This window comes from Oryzias latipes, chromosome 15 (genome assembly GCF_053564925.1).
Source record: "Oryzias latipes strain Hd-rR chromosome 15, Olatipes_Hd-rR_3.1".
NCBI classification, from domain to species: Eukaryota; Metazoa; Chordata; class Actinopteri; order Beloniformes; family Adrianichthyidae; genus Oryzias; species Oryzias latipes.
The window spans coordinates 21,838,497-21,864,902 of NC_136251.1; the positions used below are offsets into that span (position 1 = coordinate 21,838,497).

The following is a 26,406-nucleotide window of genomic DNA, read 5'->3' on the forward strand; positions in this document are numbered from 1 at the left end:
CATGAAAAACATATGCAGCATAGAAATACAGCTGTTGAGCACTTAGCTTTTTCTCTAATAAACTACTCATACCATATAGCATAATTGCATTTTCTTCAGCTCTTTTTGGGGAGCTGTTGCAATGTAACTATGTAAAAACATCAAAAAGAAATTTTTAATTATAAATTATTCTGTTGAGGATTCCCATCATGTCTCTTCTGAAGTGAATGTTTACTCACTTCGTCCAAGCTGATCATATAAGTAACATTGCTTCCGGCGGTGGCGCTCAGCTCTCCGTGACTGGTGGTCAGGCGAAGGCCTCGAGGGGCTCTGGGATGACAAGCCTCCCTTTTGGGGGAGTACACGTTCCTTTCGACCTCCTTACAGTTGTTGGATAAAACCTTTCGATACCTGTTAGCATTAAGGAAAAAAACCATTGAGTTTGTTGTGTTTCTGGGATGTAATCCATGTAAAAACATTTTGAGAGAGTTGTCCGGCTGTGTCATTATTTTTCATGTGTTTATCATTTTTCTAGTGTTAGAAAAATGCTTAAATCTCTGAAGACCTGGGGCCTCATTTATAAAACTTTGCGTAGGATTTGCGTCAGAAGTGGCGTACGGATGAAACATAGGACGTGCGTACGCACAGAAATATTCGGAGTTATAAAACCGTGCGCACGCACATCCTACGCATCTTTCCCTTAATAAATCACAACCAATTCTAAATGCTGCGCAGCTTTTGCGGCCTCATGACACGCCCATAGTTGCCCATAAATAGTCCGTGAAACGCCCACAAATGAATATTCATTGATTGCGAAACCATGGCAAACACGGAGAGAAAATCAGAAAAACGTAACTTCACTCAATGTGAAGTAGAAGTTATCGTTGGCGAGGTGGAAAAGAGGAGAAAAGTGTTGTTTGGAGGGCACAGTGTGGGCATTACTAATGCCAAAAAGGCACGTGATGGCAAACGGTGGCAGACGCCGAAAATGCTGCAGCCTCACAACCCCGGACTGTGGCCGAAATAAAAAAGAAAATGTCGGACATCAAAGTCAAGGCAAAAAAACGTCTAGCGCTGAACCCCCCCCCCCCCCCCCCCCCCCCCCCACACACACACACACAAACACCCGTGTCTGCCACGGGTGTGTGTGGGGGGGGGGGGGACACCGGAGCTGACCCCTCCTGATGAGAGACTGGCGGCAATAATTGGGGAATCCCTTTTAAGTGGAGTGGTGACTGAGGCGCAGGGGGACACCGACTCGCCAGATGCACCGGGTGACACACCCCCAAAAGCCCGCAGAGGAAGTCGGAACCGGCTCATAAGCCACTCGTCCTCGTTTGCCAACAAGTCTCCTTGCTGTCTAAAGATGCGTTCTCTCCGAATTCTTCCATTTGCCACATCTTCTAAGAGCGCAAGATCAGCCTTTGTGCGTCATTACGCATTGTGATGGGGCATTTTATTTCCATCTATTTAATTGCATCTGACAAGCTACAGATGTCGGGAATAATCGACGTGGAAATGGGAAATTGTTCAGGGCAAATGTCATTTCTTGTTGCTTTCTGAATGGTCGAGACATACGCCATACATTGTTTTATCAAAAATAAAACAAACCAAAGGCATATGCATGAATACCATAATTCCGTACGTTATGAAGAAATGTTTTACTATGAAACAACTTTCCCCAGTGGACAATTAATGCATCTCTCTCTATCTATCCATCTGTCTGTCTGCACCTATATCTGCTCCGCCAGACGGACATGTGCATTATTTCGTTCTGTTAACTATATTATTTATGAGGATAAATTGCACAACATGCCAATATTGCAGAACATATTTCACTTTTCTTTTTGCAAATAAGTGTTCATTTGAATTTCTGTTGCAATTTTCGTTTGATTTTTTTTGTTTTTCACTGCTGATCGGTCCAACGGGTGTTCGTGTAGCTGTTAATTGTAAGACTTGCTTTGTGAAGTCTTCATGTTATTTCTGAGAGGCAGTATTGTCATTTTCACTTTCACGTGTTTCTTCCATCTGCCGACGGTGTCGCCGTTTCTCATTTCACCCGTTTTTGTGCGTACGCCTGGGTCAGAGCTTGCGTGAAGGACCGCACATTTTCCCGTCAAGTTTGCTTTTTATAAATCTCAACTATTGCGTAGAGAGTGGCGTACGCCTTCTTTTGTGCGTACGCAACGTTTATAAATGAGGCCCCTGGTGTCCACATGTCTCCACATGACATTTTGTCTTATTGAACTACAGTAGTTAATTCTGCTTAAAGACTCATTCCAATGAAAATTGTGTTTTTGGTGTTTTAACATCCGCCTATCCATCCATCCATCCATCCATCCATCCATCCATCCATCCATCCATCCATCCATCCATCCATCCATCCATCCATCCATCCATCCGAGAGATAGTAGTCTCTCCAGCATTTCCTGGGTCTTCCCCTGGGCACTTGGTGGCCGAACTCAGGCCTCACGGGTGAGCCCACACCAGCCCGCCGCCACTCACCATGAGCAACTCCAGAATGGTAAAGTCCAACCTCTCACGAGGGGAAATTATGAGTGCAGACTGTGCGTGGCGGTGAGCCCAACTATATTTAGCCGGTACCTCTCAACCTCTTGCACAAGCCCAGGCTCCTCCCTCCCAATGAGGTGACATTCCATGTCCCAAAAGCCAAGTTCCAGGGGTTTGGGCCCACAGTCCCACGCCGTTTCTTCGGGCCGGAGCGGCCGCGGCCTGTGGGAGGAGCCCCGGTCACCAGGCACTCGCCTGTGAGCCCTAACCCCTGGCCTGGCTCCAGAGTGGGGCCCCAGTGACACCAATCTGGGCGACGTTGCAGAATCTTTAGATGTAACTCTCAGAAAGGGGGTTCTGAACTGCTTGTTATCTGGCTTGTCACTCAGAACCTGTCTACCATGGTAGACCCTAGGGGCAAGAGCCCCAGACAGCTTAGCTCCTGAGATCACTCAAGCTCTCAAACCCCTTCACCACGTTAAGCTGGCGGTTCACGGAGGAGACATGGAGGACATACATAAAGAAATCAATAGAAAATTGAGCCTAAAATAACATTTTTGAGTATTTCTTCATTAAATCATTGTGAATCAGAAGCAGTCGAAAAAGATGCTGTTGTAAAAAGCTTATAGCAATGCCGATGGTGCTACAGTTGGTGGGCCACAATCTCTTTGCTTCGCTCCATTCCGATGCGTCCTCTTGTGGAGTACTAAATCCATGAATGTCTTCATCTGAGCTGGTATATAGCTCAAAACTGTACGGCTGGATAGCTCATATTGCTCACTATTTTTGTTGCACCGGGAGAGTGTCAACAAAGCGACCATGGCAAATGAGAGGAGATTTACTTCGCGCAAAGAATCCCGACCACAATCGGAGACAAATGTTTTAATGAACTACTGCCCCTCTGCAGATACTATGTCATAGAAAATGACAGTTTTTTAAAATTTATTTTGCCCAAAAACAACATAATCCTTATTAAAAGAACACTGGAAACATTTTTAAAGTAAATAAAAAATGATTGGAGTGGGACTTGAACTGGGGCGTGGGGCGTGTGTAGAGAATTATCTTAAATATTAGCTCAGCTCTTAAGTGGTTAAAGTCATCAGATTTTGGTGAAATAAAATATACTTTTAACTAACAGAATCTGTCTTTAGGCATGAAAGTCAACTTACATGGCAAATGTTTTGCAAATTATCTTTCCATCCATTTTAAAAGGAATTGCAAATAACCAATGGTTGTGGGTTTCTATCTTTTAGTTTGAACCAAAATAAGTCAACAATTTATTTTGTTTTTATGTAAAAAAGCACATCAGAAAAAAAGCGGACTGGGATAATACTGTTGTATAATGGACTGAACATTGGGGCCCACTTACCCAGTGCTGTTAAGGAAGGTTTGGCTGGTGCTGCAGCTTTTAGCCGCACCTTTCGGATTAAACCAAAAAGCAGGAGAGCACTTCCCATCGGCCTGACGTTCCCAGCCGTAATCACTTAGGAAAGACAAAAAAAAAAGAAGCACTTCATGAAATGATAAACACTGCTACTCCAGATAATCTTTTGTAGTGCAGCAAGGCTCTGCTGTTGGAGCTTCATGGAATGTTTCAACACCATAATGGAAACTTGATTGTCAGACAATCAGGATGAAAGAGAATTCAAGATTGATGTATAAAAGATATTTAAAACCCATTTAACAATTCATTATTAATTGAATTCTAATAAGTCACTTGATTTTATGCAAATCACAGTAGCATGATGAAACTCCCAGCCAGGGTTTAGAGATTTTAATTGCCGTTGCACTGCAGTAAATATCCAGCCTACAATCTATATTAACATGTACAAAACTTTTGCAAACTGATACTTCAGTTTTTCATTATGAATGCAGACGAGCTGCTTCAATTATGCACAAATCTGGAGATGAAAGTCTGAGTTACATGATTGTCCCAGCTGTGAACAATGAGAAAAGAAGACATTACCATTCAAAATCAAAGGCTGTGCAGAGACACGGCTCGGAGGAATAGATCCTGGAATAGTCTTGGGTCAGCATGCAGCGGTTCCCCGGCCGGCGCTTCATGTAAATCTGCTTCTCGCCCATCACGCACAGCTCGTCCTGTGGAGAAAAATAATAGTTCACTTTTTTTTCCTCAAATTCTTGCCAGACAATTTGGAAATAAGCAACATTAATCATATCTGTATGTACTACAAGCAATAAGTTTGGAATTTTGAATCTGCTAACACATCTGTTGTGTTTCAGATTCTATTACCTTGTTGTGCAGGTACCAAGTCTGATAATCTCCATCCATGCATTTCCTATTAAAGAGGCCTTTATAGTCTATCTTGATGAGCTGCCACTCTGAGTGCTGGCCAAAGTGTCCAAAGAATCTGAAAGAAAATACCCAAATAAAAGTTTTTTTTACCTAATTTCAATCATTAAGTTTTTATTACATTTAGTGTTTGTTTGTTCTTTTTAATAAAAGGGCAGCGGTGTGGTAATTGTAATTTCATAAAAATAAATACAATTGCATATGTTAAAAGAACATCAATAATCTAAGACGTTAGGCTTTCTCTTAGCTCTCATGATGGGCTTCTGCGTTAAGAACTTTCAGGTTTATGTGTTGCTATGCAAGTTTCTGTGACTGTTTCTGGCTCTACGCAAAAGCACTTATAGCACCCCTTTTCATTTCTCGGAAGTGACAACCTTTTGAAAATTGATTGAAGAGGAGAAATTAATAATTGTGGTTTTTGCCTGGCCAGAATTATGTGGCACCAAGTCTTTCATATATTGAAATAGAGCTGTGAAAGACAAATCCTGGAGCAGGATGTTGCGGCACTTCAACATTTTAAGCCTCTTCCCACTGTAGGTGGTGAACATGCGCTAGTAAACAGTAGAAAAGGAAGAAGCCTCTCCCTGCTTGTTGCGTGACACATGCCCAGTCTGAACGTAGCATAGTGCAGGATGTCTCCAGAATTCTAATGCAGCAACAATTCATCATTCATCATATCAAGTATCAACTCAATATTAGAAAAGCTTTCATATTGACGCTGATCAGTTTATTTTGAGACAAAGGATAGCATTTCTTGTCAGCGGGGACAAGAAATGTTGGATGTCTGTGGTTACGTCCACAGAAATGCCTATTCCAGAAGCCTGATATCCACTTTGACTGTCCCCATGTGCGTCTACTTACGTTATAATATGATTGCCAGACTCCGGCTCCATTAAAACTCCGTCCACATACAGAGGTGCCAAAGAGAAACTGTGGCGATCCCATTTTTTACCTTCATCTAGACTGATCCTGTAGAAGAAGGACAACAGCTGCAGTTATCTACTAACTGCCTGTTTTTAATACATTATTGTTTTTAGAGGTCACAAAACCTTGAACATTGTAACACACAGCTGAAGCAAAGGCAAAAAGGTTAAAAAACCCATCTGATAAAAAATTTCAAGTTATTTAACTGTGGTGGTGTTTAAAAAATGAAGCAAGTTGAAATATTTTCTTTACAGAAAAATGCTCCTGACACCACGATGAACTTTAAAATAAATGCACCTCGGTCCAGTAACATTTTTTTTGAAGGTGACAAAACATCAAAAAAAGAGGAATGTAGCAGGTTCCAACATTAGAATTAGATCTGGGGGGTTTCAAATTACCTTATATAGAGCTTAATCACTTTTGACAGGGGTGTAGAATGCTGGGACATCAAAGCAGATAGTGTTACAAAGCTCCCACAATATAAGGGGACTTATGAGGGCATTCTGTGTCTAATATTTCCATCCTGCTCGACTTCTCATTTCCATAAAAGCACTCAAACCTTCATATCCAACTCAGAGTACAAAGCTGTAACACACTCAGTCCTGTTGGAAATGACAGTTCTGAAGTGGTGCTGCCGATACAATAGTCACACAAACTTGGTCCATCTACATTTCAAAACATTAAATGTAATCATATTCAGCACCACCTAGCATTTCCCACACCCAGAACGAAATTAAACCCAGGTAATTTTCCACTACAACTCCTACAGTTTCTGTCTCCAGCGTGCTCTCTTTTGATGACGAACTGTACTCACCAAACGTGGCGAATCGGCGTCGCAGCATGTAGCACTGCCAGCAAAGCCCCTCCATTGTCAAGAAACCAAACATTGTACTCTTCATCAAAAATCTGCACGGAAAAAAAATCATGGGGACTTGTCTGATTAAAGAAAAATGTTTGGAATCTTCTGTTTAAAATGCACCGGGAGTAGACAGCTTTCACCTGTCTCCAGCTATTTCCTGCATCAGATGTTATAAACATCCCAAGGTTGGTGGAGGAGAGTTCTGTTCCAATATTCCCTAAATGCAAAATTGTGAATAAATATGGTCATTGCACGTTTACACATCATAGACCTACAGAAAAACACCTGCACAAGCGCTATCAGCTGATGAGATTTTATTGGTGATCCCATTTTTTGCCTGTAGAGAAATGTCATCCGTATTGGAACCTAATCATTAACCATCAATGATTTCATGTCATTGTGTGTTAAAGGAAGAAAGCAGTTTATTTTGTGTTCAAAAAGTAAGCCTGAAGATCTAGTGCAGGGGTCTGCAACATTCAATACTTAAAGAGCCTTTCAGGTCAATTTCTTACGTACTATAACTTCACCCTATAGAAAAATACGAGACAGATTTTGTATTTCTGTCTTTGTTATTATTATAATAAATATAAACTTTTTTTGTTTTTTGCATAAATAAAGCATAATCATAAAGATAATTGTTGTTTAATACGAAATAGTTTATAACTTTGAAAGAGGTTCAAATGATTTCCTTTCAAAATAAAAAAAACTGCACCACATTGGATTGTCTCAATGCAGCAAATGTAGTAGAAGGTAGTGTGATGTAAGCTGTGATATTTTTTTATCCTTTTCGACCTTTACTGCATTTTTTGACCTCTTGGCACACTTAAAGTATGTAGGTTAGTAAAAAAGACAGTTAGACTGCCCTATAGTCCGGCACGCCATAAGTATGGATTTTGGATGTGCTTACTGACCTCAATTTGATGTGTGGTACACGGCACTCAAAAATCTGTCAAAATGTTTGACTTTGGTAAACTACTAAACTGGATGGCTTGACAGATTGTTGGAGTATTATGGGTACTGTAGTCAGGCTCCTGGCAGAGTGATACGTGCCACAACTGTTTGTGAATAGGTTCAATACTTTTGACTTATTTGACTGTTTTGTTTCATTCGATGTGCCAAAAAAGGTCGAAAAAATATTTCACCTTTTAGAATACAAAAAATCTTATTTTTCTTCAACCAGAGAGCCCCAAAGGAGGGGCCAAGAGCCACACTGGGCTCTGGAGCCTCAAGTTACAGACCCCTGATCTAGTGTAACTCACTCCAATCCAAACCTTTACAGTTATCGTACCTGTGGCAATAATAATTCCTGGTACCGACTTTTTGCTGGTAATGGGTCCAGATGTGTAGGGATTCTCTGACATCTCCAGATGAAGATGCAGCGAACAGAACGGCTGCGAACAGCACAATACAGCACACCAGAGATTGAAACAACAGGCACTATCTTGAGATCTTAACAGCTGCGATTGCAATTAGCGTTCCATTCAAAGAAATAGAAAAAAAAGTGCAGCCAACATGTTCCGAGAACGTTTTATAAAACAAAGATATCCAGCTCCCCTCGTCTTCCTCTTTTGGAAAAAAGAGAAAGGAGGAAAATGAGTGAGAGGACATTGGAGGGCATTTTCATTGTTTAAATTCCAAAGAAAACAAGGCATGTAATTAAAATTCCCCAAGATGCACTGATAAAACTGGGCAAAATTGATTCAAATCGTTTCACTCATCTTTCTGACCGAAGCCAACTGAAAATATCAATACAGCTTTTCAAATAACAGAGGTTGGGCTCTAGTCAGAGGGGAAAGGGGCGTTAAGAAGCACACAAGAGCAAAGTGGTCAACAAGCTGAAAGACATAACCTACTATTAACTGAAGAATTAACATTTGGTGGCAGTGAAGGACAAAAGGACTGACTTATGTTCTGTCGTTCCGCCAAATAAAAACTTAGCCAGATAATATAATTCACAATAATCTAACATTCATTAGTGCAGCGTGACTACAGGTAGTAAATTGAAATCACAGAGGTTAATAGAAAGTCAGGACCCCGCAAACTCTACGTGATGATACTCTGTGCCTTATGCTGATAACATTAGTGTCCCGTTAGGCATCTCTTCAGTCACTTAGGTGGCTAACAAGGCAGAATTACTGATAGTCAATAATGGTGAAGGTGTCATGGTGCAAATGAAGCAGATAAAAATTAAGGAAAAACCTTTGAACTACACACAATCATGAAGCAATAATATTATTTTAGCAGTATAATTTGCAATCATATTTTTTGCAACACAATTTTCTCTAATTATTCATTCTTGTCCTACTTTGTGGATTTAAATAATTACATGTAAATGTATTAACATAAACACCATAGAGTAAGTGCTGTTAGGATGGAGTGATGACATTTTGGGCCTTACTTTGGGAAACTTGTGCACACTGCAGGCATAAAAACAGCCATGAACTCCATGTAAGTACTGGCAAGTCGGATTTAAAACTGTCTGACTAACAGCGATAGCTTGACAGCAACTGAGTAATGCAGCACAATGACCCCAAACATACAGGCAAATTTACAACAGCATGGCTGCAAGCTGTCCAAGTTCAGACACCAACATGACTAGATATCAGACCATTAGACCTGTTGTCATGTTTCCAGGGAGAAAAGTTTATTTATGCCGAGGTACAAAACTGTTGAAGTCTTCAAGAACTCAGCAACTGCAAACTCAATGTGAGAGTTAGTGTGCTGTTATTTTGAAATGTTTATTCTTAGAAATTAATTCAAGCTGAGTATCTGGGTTTACACTTTTCTCACTGAATAGATAACATATGTATTCAGATTTTTGTGTAGGGCATAGAATTACAGACTAAAATATACGCATCTGGCTAATCTATTACTTAGATGATTTATTTTATAGTAACCATGATTAAAGTGTGTTTAAATACTGTCTGTTTATGTTGATTTCTGTGATTAGTTGATTAGTTTAGGTTGTTTTACACAATTAATGTGCAAATAAAAAACAAAGAAACAAATGTGTTAACTGATTAGTTGCTGTAATTAGAAAAATATAACTCATTTACTTTATGCAAAATTGAGGAATCAAAAACTAAACCTTGTGCCAATATTGGCTAGCTATCTAACTTTTGAAATCAAGCATTGAATAAAATGAAAAAAAAAATAATGCATTCTTGAAATTTTCTGTCATAAATTTAAACAATATTTCACTTCCATGGCACATACTTTGTGGTTACTTGCTGAGTTGGTTTTAAATAAGTAGGTCAACCGTATAACATTTATGCAAACACAAATGAGTTGCAACTGCGTAGTTACAATTAAAGTTTTCCACTCAAGAAAACCTCAAAACAATCACGCAAAACAAATAAGTATTATAGTTTCTTGCAACAAATCATTAACCAAGTTCCTGAAAAATAAGGTGTACTTAACTACTTTACATGTTCTTTTTTATTAAGGAACTGTTCACACAGTATATGGCTTAATGTAACATGAACCTTGCTCGAGCTGAGGTTAATAGGATTTATTTAATTTACTAAATGACAATTTTTTAAAAATATTTTTAACAATTAACTTATACTTTATTTTGAAAAGCAGCAAAGTTCTAAGAAATACTAAACCTTACCAGAAAGCAGCGAAGGTTATTTCCAGCTATGTCGGTGGCAGGAGCTGGCAGCAGCGCCCAGGTTTGTCCCTTGTTGTATGTGATAAAGGTTTTGATGTGATTATCCACCAATTTGTTGGCAAGATACATGCCATTTATCCCCTCAATCTACAAAGGACGACAGTGACAGAAATAAATTTGACCAAGTCAGGCAACAATACAAAAAAGATTAATCATATATATATATATATATATATATATATATATATATATATATATATATATATATATATATATATATATATATATATATATATATATATTCCTAATTTTACACAAGAAATGTCAACCCTATTCCCAAATGAGACATAATTTTAAATAGCAAAAATTAGCAACTTAAATTGAAAAAGATTGTTTTAAATGTCAATTGCTCCTGGAAACGAAAACTGATTTAAACTCACATAAGGTAAAAACAGAATGCATTTAATTGTCTTAACAGAAAAAAATACATGTAAAAAAATTGGATTGCTGCTGCTCAAATAGACCCCCTGTTGTTGTAATCACACACAATGTCTAAGTGGGGCATAGATAACAAAGTCCTTGAGAAAAACTGACAACAAACCTTATAAAAGTCGACCAGTAGGTTACCGGCAGGTCCTCTGTTGGTTCTCAGATTCTCTAATGAAAGGATAAAGTAGACCCCAGGGGAGTCTGAGATATACAGGCTGTAGGTGTTGTTCTGATTCCACTCCTGGACAGCTGCAAATACCTGCTTCTCATCTGTGCTGATGATATGCATGTCCTGTGGTTGTGAGGAAAATAAAAAAAAAAAAAACTTAGACAAAGTGACAGGTGCAAAAGAGGCAAACACAAGAACATAAGAGAAAGGCCTTGTTATTGTGTGTGCATCAAACATTTCTGCACAGATGAGTGGTGCGCACTGTCCTCTCTAACATTAAAAGTGGCTCCAAATAAAAGCAAAAATCTACTTTATAAGATAATACACATTTATGACTTTGTCGCTTACCTTTGGAAGGCAATATTTTGGTAATTTCATCTCCTTGAAGGATTCCCTCATGAAGGAAGCAAAGTATCTGGGCCGTCCAGACTTGGTCACCTTTGTAAAGAACATGTAAATTTAACAAATATCACTCTCCTAATAATTACATATAAATGCACAGACTTTCAGCACATGTCTAAATATTAGTCACTTTGAGTTTCTGACTTAAACTTAATTTTAAATGTCTAACAGTGTCTAAAGATTGTAGTTTAATGTTTTTTTTGGCTCTTCAAAAGGTTTTTCTCCAAATCAATACAATTACTGCCATCCCCACTTCTATTCTCTTTTTGTGTTAACGATGGCATCTCAAGTAACTGATCAGTCAAACTCCTGACCTGAAATTATTCCAACCCCAGGGGTATGCATAATTTTGGAGAGCAATGTAGGTTTGCAGATGAAACAACAGACCAGTAGTAGTCTGCATAGAGATGTGAGGTCAGAACAGTCTAAAACTGCGGAGGTACAGTAGCAGTGAACTTGCTCCTATCACTATTCACAAACCCACTGTGTCTGTGGTGGACACATCAGGTTTCTTTCTGCCCTCTTCATAGAAAAGTTGAAATGGACAGTAAACAGTCATTAGGAAGGCCCAACAGAAAATAAAGCTCCTCCTGCTGAATTCTTAATTGGTCTGGTCAATTTAAAAACCCTGTGTCATTTTGCAAAACAAATGAGATGAAAAGCTTCCTTTGGCTGGCAAGACATTAACTACTCAAAAGTATTTTTACAAAAGCCCATCTTAGAGAAATATATCGATTTCATTGAATTGCTGTCACTTTGTTGTCTGGGTTTTTGGTTGAACAGAAAACTTAGCTTGTTTTGCACCACAGATTTGTCTGGAAAACTTTCAGCTCAAACACCCAGTTGCAAACCAAACAGTTTGAAGGATACTCGTACAACTGCACGGAAACACAATCAGTTCCTCAACAGAGATGGACCTGCACGATATTACTGTGAGTGCATATCTCCTTCCGGTGGTTAATTTAACTGGGTGCACTGCATGCTCCTATCGCAATTATTCCAGTTTGATTCCGACTGGAGTTTGTTTCTTGCAGCAAACCCAATTTCTCAAAATCATTTTTCCGTAGGAATGCCCAAAAATTGCTTGTATACTTTATTTTTTTATTTTTTAACCGTCACAGTGTACTTAATTTGCAAATTTGTATCAAATAAGCTCACAGAACCATCTCATTTCCCAGCTACTATAGGTTGCAATTTTAATATCTCTGGCTATATGTCAGAGGGTAGATTACACACTGCGATGCAAATTTGAGAATATTACTTGGCAGCAATAATTGTCTGAAATGTTGGACCTTTTCTGAAATGTGTTGAAGATTTTAAATATTTGAACAAGAATGGATGAGAAACAGCTTTCATCTCAAATAGGAGTCTGTTATCAAATGAGTTCATGTAGCTTAAACATCTCCCGAAGAAGGGGAAATTAATAAACAATGTGTGGTTGACTTGATAAAAGGCCTGTAATTGCACTTTTCTTCCCACAGTGTTGAAGGCCGAATAGAATCGGAGGCACTACAGATATTAATATTACCTCAATTATTCAGAAGGCTAAGAGGCATTGAAAATGATGCTGGATTTATCCATAGTGCATGCTGAAGATCTTAATGCACTACAACTATCCTCTCCACTTACAGGCGGGGCAACAGTACTTGATTACTTATTTTCTAATCAACTAGAAAGATGGTGTTTGTCCCCCAACACACTACATTAGGGCTCTAATGGAATAATCTATCGAAAATCAATGAGCTGCATTTTCCCAGGCCACATTTTTGAGGATGTTGCACTTGGCTGTTCTTTCTCTCCCATGAGACTTTGGAGGTGTTGAAGACTGCTTATTTCGTTGTAGCCCAATCGATAACCTCATTACTCTTTGTCAAGTTAAATCCAACTGCCCCCAGCAATGAAAGTCACAAGAAAGTCATCTGTGCCACCGCAGCTGTAGCAGTAGACGCCCTCTCTGTGTCCAGTTATATTCACCACCATCTTTCTCATGTCTGCCTCCGCCTTGACATTCAATCTCGAGTGAGATGAATAAATTGCAGCTAAATGCAGTTTGAAAGCTTTATTGAATCACAACTTCAGCTGTGGAGATTTTTTTTTCCATTTCCTTGCACATTCTTTACTCTTAAATAATAACCATTGCAATAAAACTAGATTACATGTGTTGAAAGATAAAGTGGGTCATAATTGCATTGTTGAAAGAAATATTTTGCACACTTTAAAAAGGAAAAAAAAATAGAACAGCGAATGAGCAGATTAAAAATGAAAAGGAAACATCTGGGGGGGTTTGAAAATAAAAAGGTGCAGCCGCCAAGAAAAAAACCATCATGAATTCTTCAAAACTTAGCTGGAATTGAATGAGGATGATGAAATGCCGACTAAAAGACAGAAAACAACACAGCAGTGGACAGAAATCAATGACAGTGGAGAACATTTTAAAATTAAATCTCTAATGATGACCCTGAGTGCGGCTGTCTAATTTAAGTCAAAGTCAGGGTGAATTGGAATAAGGACACCGAGCTGTCTATTCCGAGTTCCACGTGCTCACAGCTAACAAACACAGTTGTCAGGTGTGAAAACTCAAACACTGAGCTTGCCTTGACGTGAACGAGACAAAACATAATCAAAACATACGTTGAGCGGCGGGGGAACAGGTGCTTTGGGAAAAGCCATTATGTTGCTTTGATGGAAAAGCACAAACTGGGTGCACATGAGAGCAACATATAAATAAGCCAAAATAAATAAAGAAATGACAATAATAATATCAAAGTTCAGACGGCAGCCTTTAAATAAAAAAAGACAAGGGCAACTGGTAACTTTCATCAATAAAAGTAATCTGCTTTTGTGCAAACCTGTGTAAAAACGTATTCGTCCTGTACGACTAGTGAGTTGGTGTCTACATATCCAGGGAAGAGATACTGTCTACTGCCCTCTGAGCATCTCTGGGCTCTGCATTTGACGTACTGAGCGCCTGCAAAGAAAAGAAGCAACAAATTTTAGACATTAACATTTTGACCAAATTAGAGCTGCTGTGCACTTCAACATTTAAAGTTCAGTCAAAATGATGGATTCCAATTTGATTTTAAGACTTGTGCAAATGCTTAGGGGTCACTCAGTTCAGTTCTCATACACAGTCAAAGTTGCCAGCAAACTCATAGTGGAAAATATGTATCTTTAAGATACAACACACGATCTTCTGGAAAAATCACGGACAGACCTGATGTTAAAAGATTGTTATTAAATACCTATGAAACTAAACGAACCCCCAGTCAGTGCTGTGTGCACAATTTACATGTCAAATACAAAACAAAGATGATTTTAAAACAGAAAGTAAAACCATACAGTATGAAACCAATTAGAGACTAATTCATCATACCTTTTGTTGGTTTAGTTGACTTTACCTCTTAAGAAAAAAACCTTAATGCTTAAAGGCAAGAGGTTTAAACAAAAGTGCTTTTATTAAAAATGGAATATTTGAAGTCTACAAAGAACACGGTTTGATTATCATAAAATGCTGAGGATGTTTCCAGGTAGTGAAGCTCATCAAGGTCAGCGGTAATTGGTTCTAAATCTATTGCAAGAACTGCTGGGGAAAAAAAGGGCAGAACAAAACTGCCTGTTTACCAGAGCTCCAGCTAAACGCCTTAAAGAAAAAAAGAATAAACAAACATAACAGCAGTCCTGGTGGCAGCATGGAAAGTCACCTGTGATTGGTTAGTGTTCTCTTATTGGAGCTATAGTAGTTTTTTTTTTTTTTTTTTTACTTAATGGGAAATAAATCTGTCTTCTTTATACAGCTCATTATTAAATCAGTTTTTCTTGTCCCAAAAAGACATCGTTTGGTTTAATAAATTAAATAAAAAGCTTTATTCTGGGTTTTTTAAAGTTACTATGTAAACAAAAAAAGATGTTAGTGTTACTTTTTTTTAAATTAGCTTGATTAGGTAAAACAAGTACGCACTAAGCACATTAGATGTGTAACTATTATGAAAATTTTCCCCCCAAAAATTAGTATCTCAATGTAAAAGCTTCCAAAAGTTTTATTTGGCAATCTTTGATAAGTTTGGAAGTTTTTGAAACACCTGCATGCCTTCAGGTATGTTATGCAACAATTCATTGATAGTGAATTTTGTCAAGTTGATTTTGTCAACATAAACTTAACTTTTATTAGCCGTGACACCATTTTGTAGATTCAGATATTTATTTTCTTCCTTTCACAAATCTCATGGTGGGAAGGATTTAGCTTTTAGTTAAGAATTTTAGCATGTGTGTAGACTTCTTTAGGAAAGTCAGTTAATTTAATTTATGGCACAAAAGTCTGTAAGTTGTAATTACTTCTGAAAACACTAGAAGACATGTACATGAAAATTACAGGTGTCAAAATACCTGCTGTCACATGTGCAGTTCAGTTTCTTCAAGTAAGATATAAATAACAAAATGCTGGCAATGTTATTAGATGACAAGTGTTTGTAAGCTAATTCTGATCTATTCTTCTCCCCTCAAGACAAGTATTCTTTTTTTTTTCCACATGCAAGAAGCTCCCGTAATTGGTTTGACAGAATTTCTGACACCGTTTAAAATGGGCTAGCTGAGGTTTGCCTATAGAGCACAGGGGATAGATTAAGAAGAAAAAACATCCATCAGCCCACTAAAGCTCTCAGTTTTTGCCAGGAGACACCTATTCAGCTTTACTTGACTTTGGGGAGCGGTTTGAGCAGCAGAACAGCTGTAATCTTGCCCGTGACCTCGCTCTAGATGAGAGGCACGGGGGTCCTGTGGGTCTTGCTTCAGCAGACAACGGGAGTTCAGCACTCACGGCCTTTTTCGATGAGCGCCTCAATGTGGACCACATCTGATTCTCTGTCCAGCCCCATTACCGCCCTTAAAAGAATGAGAGGAGAGGAAGAAGATAGAGCGGGGGAGAAACAGGGTCAGTGGATAAGAAAAGGATAAATGAGAATTAGAAGAAAAGAAGGGGAAGGCTAATCTGAGTATAGCAGGTGTAGAGGGACACCCTTATTCTTAGAAACCCATAACAATGTGCTTTTTATCAGTGTAGAATCTCTGCCACCAGCGGCAATTAATCCCAATTCACCAAGGTATCAACAAAGGCAACAACAAGGGAGGGGAGGTGAAAGAAACATCTTATGTTCCCATAAATACCTACCGTAGCAAATGCGTGTTTGTTATGAAATGGTAGGCATCTGCAGAGGTATTTTGAAAAAATGACTTTCTGATATTTAACAAGCATGAGGAGGTTCTCAAGAACAGAAATAATGCATTGTTTCCGGTGCTGCTGTGCCTGCTGAGCTCCTCTAATTTCTGAAACATCTGACTGTTCACACATGTGGAGGGGACGTCCTCCAAACCGATGTCCTTTCTACTCTAGCTTAAAAAAACAAAAACAAAAACAAAAACTCTTTGCTGGACATGGATCATACAAAGAAGCAAGGTAACTGGGCCCACATCAATATGCATTGCCTCGCGTCCGTGTAGTTGAGATTACTAAATGAGAGTGACAAACAATAACAGCATGTTGTGTTGCAGAAGAAGAAACACAATGTTGTTCCCGGTCTACGTGAGGTGGGTGTAATGGGTTTTGCGCCTGAATGCCATAGGGGAGATCTCCTTTTGACAAGAGGTTACTGAATTTATGAACATCATCATTATGCAAATTACTGTCAATTATCGAACAAAATAGTTCACGAGCAAGGTCCACTTTGTTATACCAGTAGAATCTGCCGGGCATCACGTTGTCGTGAACGAGCTGCCATTTCCTCCCAAAATCCATGGAACTGTAGAGCTGGAGGAGAAAATTAAAGGCAAGGCAGGTTTTAAGGGAGGAGATGTTATTAAGGAACTGGGGTGAAAACAAAATAAAGAAAATGCAAATGAGTTTGGCATAATTTATCCCATTGTTTCCATGCAAAGGTTGACTGTGGAAGCTACCTTGTTTTCATGACTGTAAGCCAGTATCCAGTTCTCATTTGTGGGGTGGAAGAGGAGGCTCAGGATGTGGAAGTTAATGGGATACTTCTCAAAGCTAGCCCCTTCATCTGAACTGATGAGAACAGCGCTCTCTACCTCTGGGTCGCTAAGCATCATTATCTAAAGTACAGAGAGGAGATGCAGCATTAGAGAAAAAAGAGAGAGGAGAGTAAAGACGTATGCTTGTGTGGCAATTTTAAAAACAGTAATTTGATGGCAGGACTGAGCTTGAAGGAGAGCAGACGAGAGATAAAAGCTGCAGGGAGAAGCTGACCTTCCTTTTGTTGGTAGGGCACACGTACAGGTAGCTTAATACTGTTCTTGAAACCACTTTGTCATTGAGTTTGGTGTAGGTGCTGCCATAATCAGTAGACCTGAACACAAACAAACAACATAACTCATGTCAAAAGAGGTTTTGTAATTGCCTTCCAGCTTTTGTCTTAAGAGATAAGACAAAAACTGTATGAATATTAAGAAACGTATATGCATTTTTAGCTTTTTTTTTACAAGGAAGATTTAAAGAAACCCTTTAAAAAATGTATTAGCTTAGGAAAGCATGGCCACTTTCATATGAACATTTTGTTGCAGGAAACAGGTAAAGCCTGAACATAAGAGGCTTACACTCTAATTATTAGTCTTCAGTTTTATACTTTGACACAGCACACAAACTGTGAACATGTTCTCGTTCAGTTTTGCCAAATAATAGGGGTGTAACGATTAATCGATTTAATTGATATATTAATTTAAATTCTTACAAGCTAATCAGATCAATTTATCTGAGGCAAGTTGTTTATCAAATTGACCTATATCATTGTAAAATCATTTTAAAATGAAATAAATCGATTAAATCAATACTACTTGGATTGAGACATTTTACTATAATGTATACTTGACCAAGTCCCATCATAGCAGACAACACATATGATGGCAGCAAAAAAAGGATCAAGCCAACATTACAGTTTCATATGTAGAAACACTTAGAACAAAGACATGTGACCATACGGTGTAGTAGAATGTTTGAATAATGCTCTGATTATTTTTATGAGGAAAAACAACGGTGGGTTGAACTTTATGAAACTAAAAACGTGAATGGAGTTGCCATTAATTCTCGTTTACTGGTTTGTTTGTAGATAGATAGATGGATAGATGACTTTATTAATCCCACAATGGGGAAATTTCATTTATCTGTGGAAGCAAAAATGACATTCAGAAATAATCTATTTAATATAACATCAAAAAAGGACATATTAATACTTGTACACATGTATTAATATGTACATGTGTACATATTAAATATGTATGTACACATGTTTAATTTACACTTGATTATCTTGGGAGAAAAACAAGGAATCTGGCCAACTTTACCTGTATGGTAAAGTTACAAGGTATTTATCTCCAAGTCACACTGGTTGAAGTTTAGGCTAAAGATGTCTTGGATCCATTTTAGGTAAGGGAATCGGATCATTCAAAATAAACCAATATTGACTTTGAATCGTTTCAACAACCACAAATTATGATATAAATGGAATCCTTGTTCAACTTACTCCTGCTAAAAAATGTTGTTTAAAATGTGTTTCATAAAGTTGGGCATAATTTAAAAAAAAGTGAATTTTAACTTTACTAATCTTAAAAATAAAATCAGTCTTTACAGTTTTTACATGATTTTGTTCTCAGTTTTTGTTTTTTCTAAATCAAATTTAAGAAACTTTGATAGAAAACAACAGCTGTTGGAGAGTCTTAAAAATAGACATAAGTGTGTAAAAAATAATAATAGTATTTAGAATGATGAAGAATTTAATGTCCCTCTATTTTTTATTTTTGCTTTACCTGACGAGGACCGATGAGTTTGTCATTCTAGTCTTGGTGTTGCTTCTTGGGACAGACAGCCAATCGGCGCTCACAGTTCTGCCAAATGTAATTTCACAGCCTAATTGGATTCACAGTCTGCTATCATTGTCTGCGCATTAATTTGAATTGTCCCTTTTTGCCGTTGACATTGTTTTTCACAGACTTACCCCTAAACACATCAGTATTTGAGCTTAAGTGCTCCTCTCAAATGGCATAACTGTCTTGGGCGGCGCAGGTGGAAGACGGCCTCTTTAATTGATGCCATTACAGAGTGAAGCTTCATCACAAAACACGGAGAGTTTAGATGTTATGTCTTCATCACCAACTGATCTGTTCTCCGCATTTTTCCACAACAAAAGCTAGCAATTGTATACATTCATCATCTTATCACAAAATCCTTTACCTGCCTTTCCATTCATAACATTGGGCTCACTGTTTTTCTAATACCCAACGTAAGTCTTTGTGGTACTCTAATTTACTTGTAGGCTATTGTTAAGGAGACACCATGATGATGGAATATCTCCTGTACACAATATTGAATTTTAAAGTGAGTCAAGTCAGGTGTAAATCCTGGAGGTGCCTCTGGAGAAACAGATATTAATTCGAAATTCTATGCTTGGTGGACTGATGGTCTCTTTTTTTACATGTATTTCAAAACGAAATGAGTTCTCTGCAGGCTTTTGGTAAGGTGAGAGTAGGTATGATAGACTCTGGATTGGGCTCTGTGGTATAATCCTTAATGAATTCCGTTTTTTATTTATGACCTGACAAAGCACTGTAGCTCAACCCTCAGTACATACAGCATAAAATTACTTTGGCAATATTGTCACGATAGCATGTCAATTGCTCCTGAATCAAAAGGTTACAGATGACAATCAATCAGGGACTCCATCAGAAACGTTCTAGGTCAGAAGAGAAGTACAGCAGGCCCACAAAAAAACGGTGCACAGATCAGACATCCGGCTCATCTTTTAGAGGCAGCCTTTCAAAAAGTTTCTTTGGTGATGATGGACAGTACGTAGAGCCTTTTTAAAAAGGTAGCTACAGTGTTACTTGTGTTATTTATGGAGCTGCAGGAAGCAAAAAGGAGGATGCTTCAATCTGTGCTACTTCCATATCCTTTATTAAAACATACTTCATAGTGGCTTGTGCTGAAACTTGATTGTTCATATCCCAACAGGAGAGAACACCATAAATCACACTTACAGTATACAGCGCTGCAATGAATATATTATTGTTGTTTTTTAAGCCTGATGCCCTAACCTTTATATTAAGATTGAAAAGGAAAAATAGCAAAGATTGAGGCAGGTAACTTACCTCCAGAGTGAGCTCTCAGTAACAGCCCCAAAGTTGAAGTTGTATAGCTTAGTCAAGATCAGAATTACCTGCGGAGGCAACAGATACACCTGATTAAATTAGAGGACTTTTTAGGCTAACAGCTCAACAGTTCATATTTTCTGTGTACACCTAATAATGTGGGTCAAATGCTTCCCAGTTGCTGTTTCTTCCGTAATTAACAAGGACAAGTCATCTTAAAGTTTTCAGAATATGTCAGTATAAAGGTAGAAAAATTGTCATCTTTTCTATTTGGATTTGACACTTACATGACAGCTAAATCTGGACTTCTCTGATCAATGAACAAGAACAAAAGCTATAAAGTTGATTGCTGCTTATATATATATATGCTTATATAATATTTTTTTTTCATTCTGGTCTGATTTGTCCTCTGAAAAACATTTTTGGAATGCCCTCTGCTGAATCCTTTGCCATTGGTTTCTGCGGAAGCTGAGAAAAAGTGGCCTATAAAAGCACGCCAAAGCAAGGAGTGCGGAGTGAAATGGTGTGCAAACGCATTATTGCCACTCCAATGGCAATATAAATGACTTCCCATAGGAATTCTCATAATTCAGGATAGAAGGAATGATGGGTTAGAGACTTTGGGACATAGTGTGAAGGGAAGAGAACTGATGATGGATAATAATGATCCAGGGACTAAAACATGACATAATATGATGATTTTTTCTCTCTCTCTTTTGAATAAAACCCTGAAAGATAGGCCGAAAGCTCAATTACAGTGAGTTTAAACGCATTAACCTTACGGGACCCATGGAAAGACTTATTAAACCGTGTTAAACCCACAAAACACTGAGCGGAACACAGACAAGCCACAGAGTCTGCTTTGAAAATGTTAAAAACCCAATTGACCCACAATTTAGCCATCACACGGCCACTGCATGGCTGGGACAATCTGCATTACAGGTTAATTAACCAATCAAACAGAGAGATAAGCATTTGCATAACTAAATGCACCATGTCTGCAAGGTCCAACGCTGGAGTCTGAATCAATTTGGAGTACAGACTTACTTAAATGGCTGTGATGTTGGGCCTAATTGCTTGCTTTGAAAAATAAATGCAAGTAAAAAACAAGTCCTGTCAAAGGTGTTGATTATTTGTCTTCTCAATTCTCTTTTTGCAAACAACAACAGCTCCATGTCATGGATTATTATAAATACCAAAAGGTCAAATAAATCAAAAATAGATTGAAACAAAAAGCTGTTTTTTCATAGCTACTGGAATAAGATCTAAAGCAGTTTTGACTTAATCACTGTGTGAAATAAACAGATGCTCAGCTTTTAGACTGCATATTAAGTTAGATTTAATCACGTCAGAAACTCTTAATAAAATTGAGCGCCATTACAATAATCTAATAAACATCAAAGAAAAATAAAATAGAGGCATAATAGTGGCAAAAAATACAAATAGTCATTTTAAAGCCTTCTCGTTGCCTACATTTTTTTTAATCAAACCTATTAAAACAAATATTTTAATGTTTCTAACATCCTCTTCATCAAAATGACAGAGAGAAGAAAGCAGAATTTTAGTAAATTGCTTAGCCTTAACATTTTTATGTTTTTTTTTTCTTATGTATACCACACTTTTACTTAATACCAGATGAGAAAAAAATCCAATTTGTGCTTCAGCTTTAACTACTACAAAGTGTTCTCTCAATCTTTTCTTCATGATGACTCCACCAATGGGGCATTTTTTTGACATAATTACTTTTGGAGAGTATAATACTGGCTTTTTAGGGACCAATCCTACAATCCAACGTTCTAAAATGACAGGGACAAACTCAGCTAACAGGCTGTAAAAACCCCTGCTGGCCACATGTAATATCAGTTAAACCCCAAGCAATCCTTCCAATACCTAAACATACATGTTGAAATAATACATGCATTCATATTAATATTCAGAGCTTCTTTGCACAAATTAACCCTGAGATAAGAAACAATTTGAAAGATAAAACTCCACAGATTCTGAATATACTTGAAACACTGCTGTAGAACTAAAACTTAGCTATGGTCAAAAGAGTATTTAAAATATTCCAGAAGTGTTGGTGGAGGTGGCTGCAAACTCGTGAAAACCTGTAAACACACCACTAAAAGCCCAAACATGCCTGTCAGAAGTCAGAACTCATCTGTCTCCCTCTCTGGTCACCCAGTGGGAGCCATCTCCAGAGTACTGAATGCACTTCATCTCCCAGCAACCTCAGTGTGCACTTCCTGGATGTCACACACCTGACTCTCATTCACTCAATCAATAACAGTCTACTTAAGCACTGCACCAATTTTTTTGTGTAACCACGCAACATTTGTGACACTCTCCCTTTATTACTTAGTGTTGTATTTGAATCTGAGCTTGTGTTTTTTTACCCTGTTTCTAAATCTGTTTGCCTGCCCCGACTCTTTCCTGGATCTTGACTACCCCGTCTCTCCTCTGATGATCTCATGCCTGTTATTGACCCCTGCCTGCCTGACTCTGATTTAGCTCTGTGGACTTTTAGCTAAACTAATAAAACTGCTGCAGTTGGAACCAGCAGTCTGCCTGCTCTTGTGACAATCCCAACAAGCATCTCAAAATGTCCAAAATTGCCTCAACCAACAGGCTATTATGTTGTTTGCTATCAAAGCAATGTATTGAATGAAAACTTTCTACAGGGCTACATCCAGGACAGCCGACAAAGCAGCTGTTTTAGCTGTGATGTTTTGTTGTGACAATGTATATTTCCCATTAATATAAGGTCAAATATTAAACAAAAAACAGATGAAAAGTCTGCAGTGGATCCTCCTTGATTGTTCAGTGTCATCAAACGGCAGTAAACATGCTCTCTGCTGACTTCTGCAGTAATAAACAGGAAGAAATGTTTAAAGCTCTGTTCAGCAAATAAAGGTTAACCTGTTTGATCCCTATCAACTGTTCTGTTTCTTCTCTTTTCACCACTGATTGCCTGGTAGACCTGTAATTCTTAAAAATGGAGCCATTGAACTGCCGGAAAAATTAAAAAAAATGAAGTGCTGGCAAACAGGCAGCATGGATTACATGGAATAAACTGTACAGATTAGCAGCACTGTGATGGTTTTGACACTTTTGGTAGAATTTAGGTCAAAAAAATAAAGTTTAAAAAAAGAAATTAAACCTTTTCCTTAATAACAAGTTAGACCAAACATACAAAAGGTTGCCTGGAATCTTTTATAATAAAACCCTAACAAAGTGAATCGGGCTCAGTTTTACATCATATAATTTTCCACTAATATATGAAATGTTTGTTAATACTCAATAAAGATGTAATTTTAAGAAAACACTCATCTTTTTACTCCATGGGAGGCAGTGCAAACCTAATCTTTCTTTTTGGAATTCCCATATCCTATTTAATCATTCACCAATATCTTTCAACAAGACCGTATAGATGTAACAATTCTGATAATTAGCTTTCAGGCTTCCCCCACCAGAGGGGGCAATCGTCAACAACAAGGCAACTGCTGTCAACAAGTTCCAAATTTGGCTCATCAACAAAGCTGACCCACCAAATTGAGTCAGAGATGATCCACCTCAAGGATCAAAATAGGTTTAAAAGTGTAATTATCAAAAGTGCATCTCTAAAGATTGATGCATCCTTGATACGTTCTGCACCTGTGACAGGTCAACATAGAAACTGTGCAAACTTGCTCCGCACAGGACCTGAGCACGGTTTGCTGTGACTTCTTTAACACAGACCCAGCAAACAAAGCTGCATTTACCACAAAATTCTAAGAGTTTATGTTTCAGGATTGCTTTTATGTAAATTCTCCCAACAAACAAACACAAAATGGCTTCCAGAATTATTTTGAGCCTTCAAGGTAAACACAATTCTCCATGCATATCATCACTCACTTGCATACATGAAATTAAGTTAGAACTCTGCAAGGGCAAAAGCAGTGCATTTATTCATGTTTATGTTTTATTGATGTGAGCAAAGAGAGCTTTGCCTCAGGAAAGTCAACCAATCATTTTTCAGATTGGTTCTCACCCTCTTAGGACTTGGGTTTAGTCATCCTTTTATTTCAACATTCAGTTTCTTTGCTTTCTTTTTTTCCTCTTGTTGGTCATTCGTTCATTCTTTCAATCTCTCTTTTGCTTTTTTTCTTCCACTTAAGCAGAGGCTGTCTTTGTCTGTTACAGAGATTTCTTTAAGACCTTAAAACGGTTACAGCAGCCGGTGCTGTTTGGGCATGCCAAGGGTTTGACTTTCTCAGATAGCTGACAGGACAACCTCCATGGCAACGAAGGTGTTACCGCCATAACATCACTGTGATATACTGTTTCAGCTCAAAGCAAATGTCTCTTGTGCACTCAGAGTTGCACACAGTGGTCCCATGAGGCATGCGGCGTTTGCAGCCTGGCTGTTGAACTAAATCATGCATTTCCTAATTCTACATCAATCAATTCATAGAAAAGATAAGTACTCAAATATAAAACTGCTATAGTGCTTCACCGCATCAGTTGGCACAAGACTTTTAACAAAGCTTGCGATTCAGCCACGTATCATCTCTGCAGTGTGCTGCATTACGGCCATTAATCAAAGGAAACAGATCTTTCTGCACATCAGCACAGCAATATGGGGCTTTTTCCAAGCAAGCTTCAAATAAAACCTGTTGCTTACTCATCCCTCAGTGAACCATCATTAAAATGGCAACCCCCAAATATTGTTTCTGTCTAATTAGGTAGTTGAGACAACAAAAGGGAATCTACATTTAAACATTATATTTCCGCTCTGTTCCTGTTCCAACGTTAAAAAACATCAAGCAAAAACAATAAAAACGTGACAAGTGCGGCCACTTTTTATGTAGATCCAGAGTTGTTTTTGAACATAACTAAAGGCGACAACTGTAGCAGCTAAATTAATTTCCAAGGGACCACCCATGTTGGTGTCAGTGTGAATGATGTGAGTCGTCTTGTAATAATAATACCGCCTGATGCTCATTTTTTCAAACAATGTAACTTTTGGGTATTAGTTTCTTAAATAGATAATAGATACTTTATTTATCCCACAATGGAGAAATTCTTCTCCACGTTTTGGCCCATCCCCTGGGGGGTGAGGTGGGCTGCGGGCTGGCGGCACTTGGGGGTTGGGGGCTGGCTGGGGGTTGATCTACAGACCCTTTGGTTGTTGGATGACCTGCTCTACCGCCTGAGCTAAACTGCCACCGCCCAACCATTCTTATGATGGTTGTCAGTAATGCATGGTTTAATGCTGCACTGCTCTGATTAATTGTTGATTAATTATGAATGACGTGAAACAATTTTTCGAATGAACTCTGACAATCCCCAGACATTTAAATCAGACAACTGTATGAAATCTCCCTTTTAAACAAACTTTGAATGCTTCCTGTGTAAAGTTTTTTGACATTGCCGTGTCTTGATGGTCACATAGGAGCAACAATGGCAACAAACAAATGCTAAAAACCCTTTAATTTCATCCTTTTCTAGGGTCAATAGTTTTTTGAAACACAGTGTAACAGAGCCAGAAAAATAATGATAATAGTAATATAATTAGACCAATTTATAGAACAAAGCTTAGGATTTATGTGAAAGAAATGGTATTTATGTGGCATTTTTAATTTGTATAATGTCAATCGTAGAGCTTTATGCTGACAAAAAAGGGTACAATCTGTGAAAGCAAAAATGATAAACCTCTAGCAACTTGTTGCCTCTTTTTGTTTGCAAATCTACACCATCTTATTTGTTTCAACTAATTTACCCCCTTTTTCCTTTCTTGTACCATTACCCTCCATCTTTAACATCCCACTCTCCCTGTCTTCTATCCATTCAAAAAAATTATACACACAAATAGAGTAAAATTTAAATGTAGCCTTAAATACAAAAGGAGTTTATACAAATATACACGTAGTGTGCCCGAAGCTACACAATCCCCTATTGTTAACAGTCTGTCCAACACAATAGACCCTCAGCTCATTTTGTAAAGCTGCTGAACA

General features: G+C 38.1%; 1 protein-coding gene across 1 annotated transcript in view; it reads right to left on the reverse strand.

Moving 5' to 3' along the window:
• Positions 1-26,406, reverse strand: part of sorcs3b (sortilin related VPS10 domain containing receptor 3b) — a 48,974-nt gene that overhangs the window by 11,244 nt on the left and 11,324 nt on the right. Inside the window, exons 2-18 of the mRNA XM_004077342.5 lie at positions 20,411-20,478; positions 17,520-17,619; positions 17,207-17,365; positions 16,987-17,060; positions 16,074-16,138; positions 14,110-14,228; positions 11,207-11,296; positions 10,802-10,981; positions 10,201-10,347; positions 7,876-7,978; positions 6,728-6,804; positions 6,543-6,634; positions 5,666-5,773; positions 4,745-4,862; positions 4,457-4,590; positions 3,860-3,973; positions 219-390 (exon numbers count right to left, since the gene is read on the reverse strand). Coding sequence (XP_004077390.2) covers positions 219-390; positions 3,860-3,973; positions 4,457-4,590; positions 4,745-4,862; positions 5,666-5,773; positions 6,543-6,634; positions 6,728-6,804; positions 7,876-7,978; positions 10,201-10,347; positions 10,802-10,981; positions 11,207-11,296; positions 14,110-14,228; positions 16,074-16,138; positions 16,987-17,060; positions 17,207-17,365; positions 17,520-17,619; positions 20,411-20,478 — 1,920 coding nt within the window. The remainder of the gene's footprint in view (positions 1-218; positions 391-3,859; positions 3,974-4,456; positions 4,591-4,744; positions 4,863-5,665; positions 5,774-6,542; positions 6,635-6,727; positions 6,805-7,875; positions 7,979-10,200; positions 10,348-10,801; positions 10,982-11,206; positions 11,297-14,109; positions 14,229-16,073; positions 16,139-16,986; positions 17,061-17,206; positions 17,366-17,519; positions 17,620-20,410; positions 20,479-26,406) is intronic.